The sequence below is a fragment of the Boleophthalmus pectinirostris genome, unplaced genomic scaffold, assembly GCF_026225935.1.
Source record: "Boleophthalmus pectinirostris isolate CB_2022bp ecotype Guang Dong unplaced genomic scaffold, ASM2622593v1 HiC_scaffold_12, whole genome shotgun sequence".
Lineage (NCBI taxonomy): Eukaryota > Metazoa > Chordata > Actinopteri > Gobiiformes > Gobiidae > Boleophthalmus > Boleophthalmus pectinirostris.
Genome location: NW_026571018.1, coordinates 16,798,096 through 16,815,798, shown reverse-complemented (window position 1 = coordinate 16,815,798; position 17,703 = coordinate 16,798,096). Strand labels below are relative to the sequence as shown.

The 17,703-nt window shown below is 38.0% G+C and overlaps 1 protein-coding gene across 2 annotated transcripts in view; it reads right to left on the bottom strand.

Annotated features, from left to right (window-relative positions):
• The window catches only part of mark4a (MAP/microtubule affinity-regulating kinase 4a), a 30,222-nt gene extending 13,776 nt beyond the window's left edge, over positions 1–16,446 (bottom strand). For both annotated transcript variants that reach the window (XM_020934510.2, XM_055148517.1), the window contains exons 1-7: positions 15,855–16,446; positions 11,978–12,175; positions 10,562–10,615; positions 4,853–4,901; positions 3,913–3,978; positions 1,742–1,812; positions 1,294–1,350 (exon numbers count right to left, since the gene is read on the bottom strand). In XM_020934510.2, the coding sequence (XP_020790169.1) occupies positions 1,294–1,350; positions 1,742–1,812; positions 3,913–3,978; positions 4,853–4,901; positions 10,562–10,615; positions 11,978–12,175; positions 15,855–15,908 (549 nt within the window). In that variant the 5' untranslated portion in view covers positions 15,909–16,446. The remainder of the gene's footprint in view (positions 1–1,293; positions 1,351–1,741; positions 1,813–3,912; positions 3,979–4,852; positions 4,902–10,561; positions 10,616–11,977; positions 12,176–15,854) is intronic.
• Between the last annotated feature and the right edge of the window lie 1,257 nt (positions 16,447–17,703).

The following is a 17,703-nucleotide window of genomic DNA, read 5'->3' as shown; positions in this document are numbered from 1 at the left end:
AGGTGGTGGACCATCAACTAAACATGTTACACAGTGTACCTTTAATAACGTGCTAGACCCGATCAATCCTGAGATTATTACTATGAAACAAAACTGAATCTCTTACATGACATGACATTGAGCAAGCCCAAAAAATGCAACCAGTGTCAAAATATGCAAGAGAAAAAAAAAAAGAAACCCAAAGTTGCTATAAAGCAGTGTACTTGGCAACGCTGGTCACAGGCAGGGGCGCGTGGGGCAGTTGTTGTGTACAGAAAACAGGACATTGGGGTGTATGGGAGGGGTGAAATAGTTGAGTGGGGGAGGAGACAGACGAAGGGAAAGTAGGAGCACACAAGAGCGGGAATTGTGGTGAAGGAGAAAAAACAAAGAGACAGATGGGGAGAGGGGAGGAGCTTGAGCCGTCCAACAGAGATACTGGACATGACTCATTCTGTATATATGTCAGTGGAGCCATGTTATAATGTATCTGAACACAAACCAGGTCTGCATTAAGCCTGCACGATATTGGAAAAGATAACGGTTTGTCTCTTCTGAAATTAGTCTTTCAATATTGATATAATCACAATATCTAAATTTACTTGTTGATATAATAATTTAAATGCCTTATATCCAATTTTTTCCATGTATTTGACCAAAAAATAAATAAAAAAATCCCCAGTACAGAAATATTGTATGTGCAGTTCTTGAGATCAAAATAAATATGTTGTGTCTTCTTGTGCACTATCTGCATCTAATCAGAAAGTGCTTTATTGTGCGATAACCAGGAAGTGCGAGTTAGCATGCTAGTTATTAGATTTACCATGATGGCAAAACTAAGGTGCTCAGATTGCATAAAGTAAGTGAAGAATAACTTTGGATCACTGTGAACCATTTAAAAACTAATGAATTCTGTTTTTCATGTTTTTAAGACATTAAAAATCTGGTACAGATCCTTCAGTGAGGGAAGCAATTAATAAAATCTGCCTTCTTAAAGCATTTTACATTTTTAAAACGGTATATTTCTATCATGCGGAGAACCTTGGAGTCATTGCGAGACATTTTGTTTGTAGCTACAGTATATTGATTATTGTGTAAACCAATTGCAAAATCAAAACAGTTCTGCATACACACACCCCTGTCATCATCACCACACAGGGCCCTTCATATTACCAGATTAAGATTAGTCAGAGATTAGCAACTTTCAGTTTAGTAAATAGTGACTAATCTGCCAAGAAAGGATATTTGCAACTCTTGGACTAGCCTTAATCCTGCACTTCTGAAACCGACCCAAGTATTGAGAATATTTTTTACCTTCAGGTCTCTGTGCACAATGTTCTTAGTGTGGCAGTAGTGGACGGCAGAAACAATCTGTCAACAGAAGGAAACATAAACATAGATTAGAGCACAACTGGAACTAAGGGTCTGTCAGATGCTTGTCTCCATAAAGATGTGATTGCTTTATCTGGAATGTTTCACAGTATGACATTAAACCTTTCTATCTACACCAAATCTGGCTCACAGTCAGAATGCCTGTTTTGTAGGTATTTTTGAGCTATAGTATAGTAATAGAACCTGTAATTTAATAAATGTGAGGTACAGCTGTTTAATGTCATAATGTGGAACATTCAAGGCAGAGCAATGACGTCTCCATAGAAACAAGCAGGTGGCAGACCCCTAACCAAAAAGTTACATAGCGCACTTTTAAAGTGGTGATGTTATAATAAAATTCTTCATTAAAATTCAGGATTTGCATTGTTACCTGACGAAATTTTGCTCGGGCTTCAACTTCCTTCATTCTCCCATGAGACACGAGGTAGTCAAACACTTCACCTGAAGAAAAAAATTACAAAAAGGTCTTAATCAGGACTGAGTGACATGGTGATATAAATCCAGTTGTGTGACGATATGCTATTCTGTAAATTGGCATATCATGATTCACAGCTTTTTTGTTTAAAGGGCCCATATTACACTGTTTTCTGATCTATGTTATAATGTTGTTTCCTCAAAAACTTGCCTGGAGTTGTGTTTTGTTTTTATTTACACATATTTTACACACAAATCCTGGATATTTAGGGTGAGTTTTTTGTGGAATGTGGAACAGAGCATGTTGGGCTTTAGAGATGTTTGCAGTGTTAAGGTTACTCGGTTACTCAAACATGTGTGAATGAAAGAAAACACACCACCAGGTATATTTTGATGAGTTGTGTAATATAGGACCTATATGTAGCTATATGGTCAAAAGTAAAACTTTTTCACCACTCACTGCCCTATTGGTCAGCCTTTAACATGCTCCATGTGAATGACAAATGAATATGACCAATCACAGTGAAGAGTAAATTTTCATAAACAACTGATAGTTTTAGTAACCTCTTAAAAAAGTGTATAAAACATACAAAAAAAACATGACTCATGATAAAATATTGAAAATTGTAATATTATTTTTTGGGTATACTCCTCCCTCTCTTTTACTGTATTACTAGTGTAGAATTATAAGTACAAGTATGATATGCTATACTGAGGATCTCCAGTCCAGTTTATCTACAGGAAACATAGTTTGGACAATATGTCACACTGAAACAGCTGTTTCTATTACCAGTGTCTCTTACTCATCAAGACAACTCTATGAGAAGTTAGTCTGTTTCTGCATTTTAATGAAGCTTCATCAAAAACATACCTGGAGCTGTTTTGTTTAATTTACACATGTTTGAGCAATCCTTTATTATTAGTCTATCTATATCTCTAAAGCTCAAAATGCTCTGTTCCACCTTGTGATGTCGTGAAGACGTGGTTTTCACTTTCACAGCTCCCTTTACCTTGTGTTTAGTAGAGATCAGCAATTCCAGAGCTGAAATTATAGAATATATGGAATATGAAATAAACGTGTGAATGAAACAATCATAACTATGTTATGATTTTGTATGTTTTTGATGAGGAAACATTACAACATAGCTCAGAAAATGTGTAATATAGGACCTTTAAACTAGTGTTTTTGAATCCAAATTATGAAAATATGAAACGCCAAAACAGTAAGGCAGAACAGGCTACTACACGTCTACAGTACAGCAAATACCAAAAAACTGTAGTGGAAGATTTTGGGTGCAATTGTGAGCAGAACTATATTATTAAACTAATGCTGAAACTGCTTTAGTGGCATTCTTTAGTAAATGCTCAAGATATTTAGGTCTACAGTCCCACATGTCAGAGCAAACCCTTTATTATTAGTCTGTCTACATCTCCAAAGCTCAAAATGCTCTCTTCCACCTTGTGATGTCATAAAGCAGTAGTTTTCTATTTAATATGTGACCTTTGAAGCATAGGCAGATATTTTGTTGACAATGAAAACTTGACTAGAGGAAATATTTGAGTCTTTGTATGAACACATTTGTATAAAGAAGGCACTGGTCTAAATGTTTCATGTGGTTTAGAAAGAGAAATGTAAATAGAAAAGAACTGCTTCTGTATATTGGCAGGATTTTAAAGACTGTATCTGCATCAGTCATGGAAAAAACACACTGTACTTGTGTTGTCATGATACTAATTTCAATACTATTTATTAGTAGTGGAAGGTCATTTACAAAATTAAATAACTGTATTTTCTTTTATATTACCATCTTATATCTGTTTTTCAGTCATCCAGGTATGTTCCATATGTGTTCATGGGTGTATAATAACTCATTCTAAAGCTATTCAGGATAGGTTAATTTGTGTCCTGTGAAGGTGATTTTTTAATATTGAAACCTATTCAAATTAGTATCTATTTTCAATACTAGTTTTAGTGGTATCAAGTGGTATCTGATTTTCAATACTTTGACAACCCCACTGTTGAAAATACACTTTAATAAACTGAATCTTGTACCAGGCCCAGTATGTAACCTATTGTATAATTCCCCTTGTTAACATCTGAGTGGACATGACAGTTCATGCACCTACCTCCACTAGCGTACTCCATGACAAGGTAAAGGGTCTTATCCGTCTCGATCACCTCAAACAACTGCACTGTGGACCAAAGGAGAATATGATTAACATTACTGTGTGTATAAACAGATCATCATGTGACATAGTAAATAATAACACAGCTGTCTGCTTAGTCTTAATACAGAAGAACCTGCAGCTAATACCATGAGGAGTTTTGATCCATATGACATTTCAGCTTGAGAAAATCCAACCCCGTGACCTCTATATGAAGCCTGAGATGAGGCATGCTGCTCGGTCAATGGCTGCTCTAAAGCCTTTTCAGAGCATTATATCTGTCTGAACACACTTGAACACATGAACAAAACTATAACATGTTGGGTTTCCATGCTTCTTCTTGGGGATATTACAATAATTTATCATTATTTTTCATTTTCTGGAGACTGGGGACTGATCCTAACCTTAGCCATAGTCACTACTTGCCTAAGCTTAACCTAAATGCACAGCCTTAATATTTTCACTCATAACTCAACTTTAAATCATGTTGCTGATCAACTAATAGAGGATTTACATCATGGGGACTAGGTTTCTGTTTTTATAAAAGGACTAATTTCAGTTAAAATGTGTATGTTATTACTCAGAACATATACAAAACTAGATTACATTGATAATTTAGGGCTATAAGAAAGTACTAAACAAAATCTGCTTTCTCCATTTGAAAACACACATTTCATTAAACAAAATTTCTTAGATGGAGATACTTAGTATTATTGCAATGTATTTAATATATATATTATTATGTCAGCCAATATTGCAACACTGATAGTTTTGCGATAAGTAAAGCCCTAGTCTGTATACAGATTTTAGATGTCACAATGTAATATATAACCGCCCACTCACTCTTGCTTCAAAACACAAACAGAATTGGCATTTTGGCTTGTAGTAGTCTATAGCTTACCTATGTTTGGGTGATTTAAGCCTTTCATTATTCGGACTTCCCGAAAGAGCTGCAAAGACAAACACAGTGTCATTCAATGAAGGATGTGAGGTAACATTATTAGTGGTGCATTGTTATATTGTCCTACAAAAAGAGCACAGGAAGTTATAAGGTTTAAGTAAGAAAGGTCAGTGTATTATAATAATTATGAAGTAGAAGATAGAACAAAATATGAGGCCTGGTCGGTTAAAAAAAATAAAAAGGAGTGTTGTGTTTAAAGGTTCTAAACTAAGCAAAATTGACTCTTGTGAATTTTTAGCCAGATTATAATGCTGTTACCTCATCAAAAACATACCTGGAGTTGTGTTTTGATTCATTCACACATGTTTGAGCAATCCTTTATTATTAGTCTGTCTAGATCTCCAAAGCCCAAAATGCTTGTTATGTCATGAAGTGGTAGTTTTCAGTTTAATAGCTACCTTTTTAGTTCAGTAGAGACTGGCAATTCCAGGGCTGAAATTATCCAAATAATTCTTGTGAAAGTGTATGGAGTTTAAAAACTAAGTGGAGCACTTCCTGTATCACGACATGACATCATAAAGTTTAACAGTATTTTCTGTTTGAGAGAAGAACATATTCAGTTTTTTATTCCAAGTTTGTGTGGTAAACGTGTGAATGAAACAAAACAACTCCATGTATGTTTTTAAATGTAGAAACAACACTATAACATAGACCAGAAAACAGAATAATATGGGACATTTAATGTAAAAACCAAAACATAAAAGTACATCGGGCAGAACCGCACATTTGAAATATAAATCATGGCTATACTCTGATTAAAATGGGCTTGTTATGAGTTTATTACCTTTATGTACATATACTTTAAGTTATTCAGATGAGGAGGATCAATCAATATAAGCCTAAGTATGCACTATAAGTAAAGAGACTGAATGTATGTTTATAAAGAGCCTCTTCTGGTGTTCACACTGTAGACAACTCAATAAAGTTCTTGTTGTTAATATATGTTCAGTGAAAATCGTGTGTCATTGAGACTTTTTTGGTGTTCTGCAATCTAAAAGATTATTCTTGATATGAGATACAATTAATAATTTACTTAGGTGAGATAATGCTAAATGATTTTGATAGTGAGGAAAAGGCTGTTTTGGTGCCTCAGTAACAACAAAAAATACTTTCTTTAACATTCTGCTGGTTTTGATTCCGATCAAATTAAACCCTGTCTGTCTATGTGATTTTTACTAGTACTTATATGTCTAATTGCAAATATTGTTTGCGAGCATTGTTTTTCATTTATAAATTTGCAATATATGTTTTAATAAAATGATTCTGGTCAAAGTTCACCTTTTAAGTACTGTATGTTCATAAGAATTGATAAAAATACTGAAATATGATAAGAAAACCTAATCCAAGAATTACATTTCAGAGCATGTTTGTACAGTTCTACTACAGGGTCAGTATTTTTTATGTAGAATAAGAATAAGATATTTTGTTGTCTGTGGATATATTCATGGTACTAAAACATTGCAGTCTTTGCGATTTGCTAATTGCATCTATTCAAATTATAATTTTTATTCAATCACAATTAATCTTGCAGCACTACATGAGGCCTGTCATTATAATTACTATATTGACTTATAGTTCAGTATATGAAAGCTGGAACAATATTTTTTGTGTGTAAAATTTCTTTGCACTACTGGTCAATTTTTAGTTATATTTAGTCATTACTTTTGGCAATACAATAAGATTTAAGGTGTAAAGGGTTTATTTATTTATTTATTGCAGCTCATGTTTTAGAAAATACTATAGTTTTAGAATAGCTTTTAATTTAAGTCTGCAAATTATCATATAAAACTTGTTATCGTGACAGGCCTACCTAGTACTAATATTCTGACGTCCTTCTAATGAAATAGTTTGGCAATAGCTGTCCACATACACCCCCTTTAAAACAAGCACCTATTTATATATACAGTATACACAGATTTATACAGAAATCTCACTTTCTGTGGCTGCAAAAAGGTGTCATCGACTGACAAACCGGGCTTGATTAAAACATTTTAAATGACAACAAATGGCCCACGCATCAATGCTTAGGAGTGTGAGAAGCGTGTAAGCACTTCCCAGCATGTGAGATGTGTTTGTCGAAGTGGAGAGGGGATTAATCTGCACCAGCTTTAATATGTTCACATACAGAGCTGCGCAGTCCTTTAACAAAAGCCCAACGCATCCAGAAAAAAAAAACAAAAAACACTGACCCTCCTCTGTGTGTCTTCAGATCCCAAATGGAAAACGAAAAAAGATGGTGCGATAAGATTTTTCTCTCCTCAGTCCTCCCCCTCTCTCCCCATTTCCACCATTGCCTCCTCCTTCATTCAATTCCTCTAGCTGTCTAGTGCCCCCCACGTCACTGTTGCCATAGCGACCCAGGTATTAAGACCGGGCCCTCTTTTTTCCCGGCTTTCTCCAGCTGTTCCAGAAAGGAATCTTGGGATATGTAGTCATGCAGATTGATCGCATCCGGGGAGGTTTTCTCCTTAAGTAAGCCGAATGGTCAGAGCGTAAAACAATCCTCCTCTGGCAACATGTCTGACCTCAATCTCCATATTCATGGGTTTCAAAATGAAGAAAAATGAGGACTGTTGCCATAGCAATTAACAATTCAAAACAAAATATTATATCTTGTGAATGGGAAAAGGTCCTGAAAATGTTGCATATAATTGGACGCTAAAGCCCACATAAAAAACAAACATACAGAACCATTTAGCAACAAGGCACCAAGCATTTTAGCAACAATATTCAAAAAAAGATAATATGTTGTTTTAAATAATTAATCACTATGGCAACGGTCTAAATTTTCCATTATTCTGATAGTCAGGGATGCACATCAGTCTTGTTATCAGCATTCAAAGGGTGCATTAAATGTTTTGTATTTTAATATCACTTCCTTTTTCCTGTACGGCACCTCTCCACTTGTTTTTTTTTTTCTTTTTTTCACCATTCTACACACATAACCAACCAGATTATGCTAATATGAGCTCTTTCATGTCTTCAGTACGGAGGATTTTCTGTAGCCCACGGGTATGTAAAGAAGGCTGCTATCATCACTGGCCAATTGTAGAATATTCTCTCCAATCAGGGGTAGATCCAGCTCCCTTCTCATCATATCTAACTGGCCTAAATGTAGCACCATTGTCTCTCACAGCAGCAGGTCCTGTCCATATGTCAGGATTAGGTTCTGCAAAGACAGCCCCACCAGGTAAGGCTACTATTTGAATAATATGTGTCCATTATTACATGTAGCAGAGCTGAATGATTTGGGAAAAATATCTAATTGTTTTCATTTTTATATGCTGTAGTATCGCAGTAAGATTTGTGATCTTTGATTTAATAATAGGAATCTGTTCACATTTTAGCACACCCAGAAGAATTGACAAAATAGATTTAAATATGAACTAACGATCAGATACGAGAATCACATTTCAGAACATATTTATACACATATTACCTATAGAGTAAGAATAACACAGGCTATTTTGTCATTTGTGGAGGAAATTATAGTATAGTAGGAAATTGTAGCCTTTGCTATTTGCTAATTGTGTCCATTCAAATTGCAATTTCTACTCAATTCAAGTTCATCTTGCAGCCCTAACATGTAACTATAACTAAAGGGTTACAAAGAGAGAAATACAAAATGAGCAACGTTTTTACACATCAAGGTCACTACTAGCGTTTTACCTTAATATAATTCTCTAAATCGCATTTTTGTAGAAAGACCCACAGTTCAAGGCCATCACAATTCAATTTTGTAATTTGTGGCTAAATTGGGAAAAAAGGCTCTTTAAATACAACAGTTGAAATCTTAGTCTCATGGTCCTTTAAATGTATTATCTCTGCTAAAAATAAGCAAGTTATATATACTTTAGAGTGTGCAGTGTAATAATGTTAAGTAATAAAATAAAAATAAACATCTCCTTTAAGAAAAACATAATACTTGATGAATCATCCATCATATGGCTTTAGTTCTATAATATGTGCTTTTCGTGCCCACCAGCAAAGGAGCTCTAGCAGACTGTGTGGGGTGTATATAAAGCTAATATGGAAACATGTAGGGCTGTAGGTCTTAGGTCTTTAGTCGTTTAGCTGATCAATTGGTCCATGGTGTCTTATTTTATTGAGATTATAAAGATTTATATGAAAAAACAACAGAAAGGAGAACATATGGAGTTTTCTGAATAATGTGAAGTGAATATTTCGTTTAATTTGCCTTTTTACATCCATGTATTTACTTCTATGTAAATATCTAGTACTTCTGTGTAAACTGTTGTTGTTGTATGAACTCCCATGCAGCTATAGTCTTAAGAGAGCAGTTTGGGTGAGATATATAAACATCAGCAGAGAAAAAATTATGTCCTACTCAAATTCACAATTTGCAAGTCAGACAGTGTGCAGGATTTTTCTCTGTTGATGTTCTTGGGCTCACTCTCCTCCAACGCACCTGTTTTTAAGAAATGGATGTGTGAAGTTCTTATTCACATCATTGGGTCAAATGAATAGAAACACTGCCACAATCCCCTTTTAATTGACTTATCAACTGGCAGGGCATGTTTAGTCAATCAAAAATGTCTTTAGTCAACAGCAGTGTATAGAAACATGAGACAGATGATAGCTTGGCTCATATCTGTTATTAGCTTGTCTGTACATTGTTTATTTATTTGTTTATTTAATAGCATCCCCATTAGCTCTACCCGAGGGCCAGCTAGTCTTCCTGTGGTCCTGTATTTAAAAGACACTTTACAGTTTTAATTTCATAAAGACATGTCTTAAAAACTATATAAAAAGTATAGTATGAATTAATAAACATGATTGATTGTTCCTAAACAAAAAGAAATGAACCACATGTAGGTTTGATGTCATTGTTTGAAAGTGAGTTGACTGTGTGGTCCACCAGCTCAAGACAAGCATAAAAAATGTGATTTGGTGATAACAGACTTACATCAGGGCATGGGACTTCAAGGCTTTTATGTGAACCATGTTGTGTCTACTCCACCTGATCTATGCTCCTGATGTCTACAGAAACTATTTTTGAGCAAAGAACACAACGCTAACTTCTTGGACAAAATACCAAATAAAGCTCATAGCTGTTTTAATAATATCAGGGCAGGTATTAAAAAAATGTTTAGCTCCAAGATTTCTTTAAAGGGACTCCAATCCCATATGTCATTTACAGTGTGTCCTCCTAAGTGCATCTAGTGAGAAACTAATGGAAACAGACGAGCGATGAAGTAAAGACGTTTTGTGAACTTTGCAACAAGTTTACTTCAATTTGGGGGCCTTGCAACAAATTTAACATTTTGATATCGGTAAATGTGTGTTAGCGACCTAAACAGCAAGACAAATCCTGAATATCTCTAAAGAATCAGACAAACCCTACTGAAAAAAGAAGAGATTGTTGCTTTTTGAGTTTGAGTTTTGCAGTTACAGATTTTGATCCTAGCAAAAAAATTTAGGGACAAATGATCTACAGAGCATAGTCTCCAGTGCAAGTTCAAGCACCTGCCAAATACCCCCTGTCTCCTCTCTCCACCCTCTCCCTGAGCATAACCTGGACAACTTCAAAATTCCTCATGTTTTTGCCAAAGAGATTGATTTATATACATTTACAGAGTGACAACATGATGCTAGGAGGTAAACATGCCATGCAGAAAATACACTCACCTTTTGTAAGCTGGTTGGATTCAACTGAGTTTTGTCAATGATTTTTATTGCAACCTGCAAAAGACAAGAAAATGGTATAAAATATTCTCATAATTCTTATTTTATTGTTGTATACATAATTATTTTTATGTGTTATTACAGTTTTTTTTTTTCAACTTGTGATGCAAAATAGAGTCTTATTTCATGTGAATTACTGTGCAGCACTTAAAAGAAGGTTGTAAGTGTGTAAAATGTGCTATATAAATGAAGGATTTTAGTGAAGTTTAGAATTGAAAGAGTTTTATTTTCATTTTTTTTGCCTACAAGTCTCCTACTCCATGCAGCACTACTGAGTTTTACATACATAAGGGCTATTTTGCACTGATTGATTTGATCTCTGTCCAAGATTCCCTTCAGATTTCCTCTTAAAAATCCACACAGACTGCAAGTGTATTTTCAGTCAAATCAAAGGGTCAGTGTGGAGTGGTGTCATGGCAAACTCCAGCAGACTATAGACAAAACGAGTGGGTTTAATCTTTATTGAGTTGGACTAGAATAGCCCACACAAACTGCACTCCTGAATTTGTGCTATCTTCAAACACAACAAACAGTCATGAGCAAATGTTTGGAAACTAGCAACCATGTCTGTGCCAAAATTATATATCTTATGCATCATCAAAAGATCACATATTACACACATTACAGGATAAGAGGTAGGATTTTCAATTAAAGATGATTAACAGAAGTTTGGCAGTAAATTCTTTTTATATTGTTGGTGCATGTTAATATCAGTGCTTGGCAATCTGTCTCCAGTTTGCACGAAGACAAGGAATATAACAACAGACTTTTGAGAACATGAAATACTTGTAATGCCAAGTACATTCATGTATTTTTCTTTGTAAGTGAGCATTTCAGACTAATAATCCAGGCCATAATACATATAAATATAGGACATTGTGGGTGAAATGACAAAAATAAACATAATGGCAATTAAAATTATTTTCTGTATATTGATTCATAAAAATTATTAGATTTTTACTAAAAACAACTTTGACTTTTAATGATAATGTAAGATGGACTTCAGACCTTTAAATATACTTTAGTCTAAACATGAAATGAATGCCTGCAACTCAAAAATCCAATTTATTCTTCCAAAGTCCAAACTTTGCTCCAAACAACAGGCCTTTACTGCCTCAGGATTGGCTGGCAGTAGACATGTTTTTGAAAAGTCCCAAACCAATAGTTGCAGTAGTTTGTTATCAACTCAATCACCATTTTGGTAAAAGTCTACATAAACATGTTACAGGCACATTCCTCAACCAATACTGTAATCATCAGATGCCTCATGTAGTATCACAGTACGTCAGTTTGTTGACCTAATGCTCTCACAGTTGACTTGACCCTAATCCACTCCTGACCCCAAGTACCAAGTCTCACCTCTCTGCCCGTCAGGATGTGGCGGGCCAGCTTGACCTTGGCGAAGTTGCCCTTGCCGATGGTCTTGAGCAGGCGGTAGTTGCCGATGTGCGGCTGCTCGTCGGAGCACGAGGCGATGGAGTTTCTGCAGCGGGCGCCCAGTGAGCGGCTCGACTGACTCGTGGACTTATCCGAGCGACTGGCCCCCAGAGACACGTGCTGCAAAGAACGTGAAGAGGGCAAAGGTGCATATGAGAGGGTTTCATGTTTTTCTAAATATTACTTGATTTGGTGAGATAGTATTATATAGTAGTAGTGGTGAATATTTGTCATAGTTTTACACCAGCTAAGTAGCAGTTTGTGGAAAAAGGTTTAGAAGAAAAGTACAAAAATACAAGACACAGTGAGTTCTAAAACTGCATACCTCTACCTATGTCATAAACACCAAAAATTCAATCCAGAAGGGACAATTTATGTACAAGAAAAGCAGTTTTTTCTGGCAGTGGAATGGTAAATTTAACAAAGGTGTTGTCATGCATTTGTATTAGTCTACATATAAGAGACAAGTTGTTAATATTATGGTTGCTAGGTAACAGGGTCAATTGTGCTGCCCATGTTCAACCAGGAAGTAGATTTATATACTTCCGCAACACTTAAAAAGTTAAAAAACTATTAATAAAATCACAGAAACAGTGAATGAACAGGGCTCTGGGTGTGAGGTAGCAGAGATGGGGCGAGATGACCACAGATCCCCACACCACGTTGTGTAATCTCTTGTGTGTTCCATTTTAGCAGCATTTTTGTGAATCTGCAGTTTGATAAATCTTCATGTAACTGTGAAAATGGAAGTAGAAATAGAGATGGGAGATCACACTTCAAACTAACTGCTATGAGGAGCTAAATGTTTTCATGCAGAAATCGTATTATTTCAGTGTGGTGACCGGCTAGTAACAACTGACTAACTAATATTGGTACTAAAGATGCTATGGATTTTGCCAAATTTATCGACCATCTGCTGGCATTCCCAAATACATTCTAGGAACAGTTCTGAAGATGGCTTGCAGCTGGCAGTCGAAACACGTCAACAAGGTAAACACTTCACCTATTGCACTGTCTTTAAAATAACCCAAGAAGTTAAAGTACAAAAGAAGACAAAAGGAACATTTTTGGATTACAATCTAAAAATTTTGTGCAACAGAGAACAAAACCCTAATTCAACCCAAGGAATGACGAAGACTCTCCATGTAGTGTCATCTCTTGTTTACTTAAGTTAGATCATAAGCTATACTTGTCTGGCCACGAAAAATAAATCTGAGCAGCTTAAAATACCCTGTGTGTGTGTTGGTATGGAAAAGTAAAGTGAAATGTGCCTCATCTCCAGATTCCCAGCAGATGTTAGTAAAACCAGTCAAGTTGAATTTAATGTGAATGCATGTCCTTCATTTGTGGGTTAACAGCTGCTCTTTGGAAGATGAACATTTCGGAACATACTGCTTCCATTTTGTTTTTTTGTCAACATAACAATAACATGCAATGTTCCCACGAAAATATATGATTTCTGAACAATGTACAGCATGTTCTAAAATGTGCTGCTGTATTTTTGTGAAAGTTTACTGATTGATGAAGTGGCAGAGGTGGAGTGAGGGAGTAAGAGAGAGACAGAGAGGAAGGTGGACAGAGAGAGAGAAATACAAAAAGAGAGAGATAGAGACAGAGAGAGAGAGAGAGGAAGAGAGAGAGACAGAGATACAGAGAGAGAGAGAAAGAGAGAGAGACAGAGAGAGAGACAGAGAGAGAGAGAGGAAGAGAGAGAGACAGAGATACAGAGAGAGAGAGAAAGAGAGAGAGACAGACAGAGAGAGAGAGTGAATGAGGGAGAGACAGAGACGCACAGAGAGAGAGACAGACATGCAGAGACAGACAGAGAGAGAGAAAGAGAGAGACAGACAGAGAAAGAAAGACAGACAGAGACAGAGAGAGAGACAGACATGCAGAGACAGACAGAGAGAGAGAAAGAGAGAGAGACAGACAGAGAAAGAAAGACAGACAGAGACAGAGAGAGAGACAGACATGCAGAGACAGACAGAGAGAAAGAGAGAGACAGACAGAGAAAGAAAGACAGACAGAGACAGAGAGAGAGACAGACAGAAAGAGAGAGAGACAGAGACAGATAGAGAGAGAGAGAGAGAGACAGAGCGAGAGAGGGAGCAAGGGAGGGAGAGAGAGACAGATGGACAAACAGGGAGTGTGTGTGAGAGAGAGAGAGAGACAGACAGAAGAGACAGACCAAGAGAGAGAAAGAGAGGGAGAGACAGAGACAGAGAGAGACAGCTAGATAGAGAGAGAGAGACAGCAAGAGAGAAAGAGAGTGAGTGAGCGAAAGACAGAGAGAGACAGTGAGACAGAAAGAGAAACAGAGAGAGACATAGAGACAGACAGAGAGAGAGGGAGGGAGGGAGGGAGGGAGAGGCAGCTACACAGAGAGAGAGGCAGAGACAGAGACAGAGAGAGACATTGAGACAGAAAGAGAAACAGAGAGAGAGCGAGAAAGAGACAGACACAGAGAGAGAGAGACAGAGAAATATACTTTAACTTGAAATTTTAACTAAGAAAAATTTACAAAAAAAGACAAAATGCAGTGTCCATCTGTATGTAAATTGTTCCGGCTGAAAACTATAAATCTATAATCATTAGAAATGGACGTAAAACAACAAGATGGAAACAATCCCACTTATGATGCTATAACACAATGGTAAATTGAGAAGAGAATGAAGCTTTATTAAAACCTAGAGCAGATGCCCGCACAGTGGTCCCTGGCTAGTCCCGAGCCTGGAGACATCACACTTCCACCCCCCCATAGTCACCCGCTCCCAGCCACACACGAACCCTCTGGCCCCACCTTCACTCTTTGGACACTCCCTCCTTCCATTGCATTGCCTTGGAGAACCACCCTTGGCCCCTGCTCCTCTCCTAAAACCACCAGTCTCACCTGTGCCAACGGTGAAGCCTCTACTATCCATTTGTCATCGTTGCCTAATGGTAGTACAACCGGATCAGATCATTTAAAAAGGGGAAAACGAGATCTGCATTCATAATCAATAATACAACCTCCTAACACACACTTCACATACATACTGATGGCTTAACCGTGCTTCTGTCTGTGTAGAAAGCTCTGCTAGCAAACAGATGGGGGGAGAGTATTGCCAGTCAGAAGTGTTCAGGGCACGCATAACGCTACGTCAATCAGACATGTCACCATTTTGAGCCCGTAAACCCATAAGGCAGCGGATATAGAAAGATGGTGGTGTGATTTCCAGTGCATAAACCCATGTACATGTGTGTAGAGGCCCCTAATGTTTGACACTGGATGTATGGCGCGGTCTGACACCCACTGACTGGGGCTGGGCGCTTTGTGCTGCGCAGCGACGGACTGCACATCATTTTACGCAGTAATCCTCTCGCCACAAACGAACGAACAACCTCAACCTGTCTGTGCCTTTATTTTGGCCCTCGGTGCGCTCTGTTCCCACCCACATTTCACAGCCAAGAAACAACGGTGGCAGAGGAGGCGAGGAGTATAATGTGACATCACTATTTCTCCATAGCTTTTTAATATAAGGCTGCTTTTCAGACTCCCTGCGCATATCAGTGGAGTGTATGCGGACGGGCTCATTCCTGCCTGCCATCAGCTCTTTCAGTGCGCGCACACACACTCAAGGTTAGCCCATATTCACACAGCATCCATCCAACAGCCTATGAGCGCAGCAGACCTACAGGGGGCAAACTGCACAATATGGCCCTGTGAAGTGACACGAGAGGAGAGCTTTGTGCTTGGTGGATGCATGAATTCACATCGCATGCACACAGATGCAGGCTGTACAGACTGGGCAGCACTTACATGGTCTCCAGTACTCCTGTCGTTCCCAGACGGTAATGCAGATCGCGAAGACATGTTGTTTTCTATTCTCCCTTGTTTCCCTGAGTGAGAATCACGGTGGAATTGCACGGCTGATATTTAAAGGCTCCCCCCGCACACAACGGACACCATCCACCGTCCCAGATCAATGTGGCTCTTCTCGAAGCGGCCCGAGTCCTCTGCCTGTCATGGCACCAATGAATATCAGCGGAGTGGGGGGTGTCCTCAAACGAGCTGCATTTTCCAGGGATGCACGTTACAAAAAGGCGTCCGTAGAGCGATGCAGCAGATGCAATTCAAGGCAAAGGCCAAGCACCGATGGAGATGGAGGAGCGCTAAAAAGCAGAGATGTTTGGCCGAAGCCCAGCGTCTCTGTGGCGACTCTCCACCCCCTGCCTCATTTCGCCATACAAAACAAACAGGGCTCCGGCTGGATATGTGTCAGCTCCTACTGTCATAATACTGAGCGACAGGACGCGCGAGCTTCAGGCCAAGCACACGACGCCGCTGCCCGCTCCTTTGCAGCAACGTGCAGCAAAACACGGCTTACGGTGCAGCGGTGGAGAGGCCCGTTGCTCACAGATCGGTATTCCCGGTCGGTGAGATGCGCACCACCGGTAAACCCAGGAAAGCGCAGCGCAGTGGGATGTTCCGGTCGTGCACTACAAAATTAAAGCTGTGCTCTTCCATGGTTCCATAAACACAACTTTTAATATGTGGACAGTTGGAGAAAAACAACGCAATTTGCTTCAACATAGGCCTAATGAATAAATAGCCTAATGCATGATAAGCGTTAGGCTGAATGTAGTATTTCATGTTTTTATCCTCCTATCAGATAACTAACTTTATTTCTAATTTATTACAATATGTAGGCTGCGAGCAGTGTGGGGATCCCCTTTGGTTAAACTATTAAATTATTAGTATAGTTTTGGCCTGTAGGCTATAAAACCCAGATTAAAGTACACTGAACTTGAATTCAATACAGTCTAAACGCGATCCATGTCATTTTTATTCTGAAAATCGGATATACTGTCTTGGAGTGTCTAGAAACAGCGGCACTTGACATTGTCGAGATGCGCCACATCAGATGCTGCCTGCTCCAGCAGAGCTCGATCCTTCGCCGGTTGCCAGCGTTGATGTCTGCGTAAATTAGCATAAACAGTCCAAAGATGGCCGATGTAGAAGACCGTTTTGTTTGCTTCCTTGGGTTGTTTTGATTTTTGCTCATTACCGTCGTTGTGGTGTAATGCGGTGGGTCTAGGCCGGGTGCTTGATCTGCTCCACACAGACGTCCTAAAGGTCCACCAAGGAAACAAGAAGTTACATATTCAGCAGAATTCATGCAACCATGAGATGATCCAAAACAAAAAAATAAACAAACTGCATGTAATGGGTGTTAAAAAGAACAGTGCAGACTATGGACTTATGAGCACATATTGTTCTAATTGAAAGGCCGTATTTCTCAGAGGGATTAAAGATAAACTGACACCAGCAAAAACACAGAAGAACATTTGATTCTGAGTATAATGTTATGTTGTAATTCACATACAACTGCATAAAGGTAATCGATCAGAGAACTAGAAAAATATTGACACGTGCATCTAAGTTATACTACTGCTTGTGTTCACATATTGGTTTGAAATAGGCTTAATGACATTTTATGCTCATTAATAGTCAGAAATTCAAGGACAAATAATCTGCTCCAGTCAATGTTACATTCTGCATGTTTTGCCTTCTTATCTACACTCCTTGTCTCAAATCATAATGGAGAAAATATGCTTAGTATCAGTGTTAATATTCTGCCTTCCAACAGAGGCATTGTTTTCAGGCA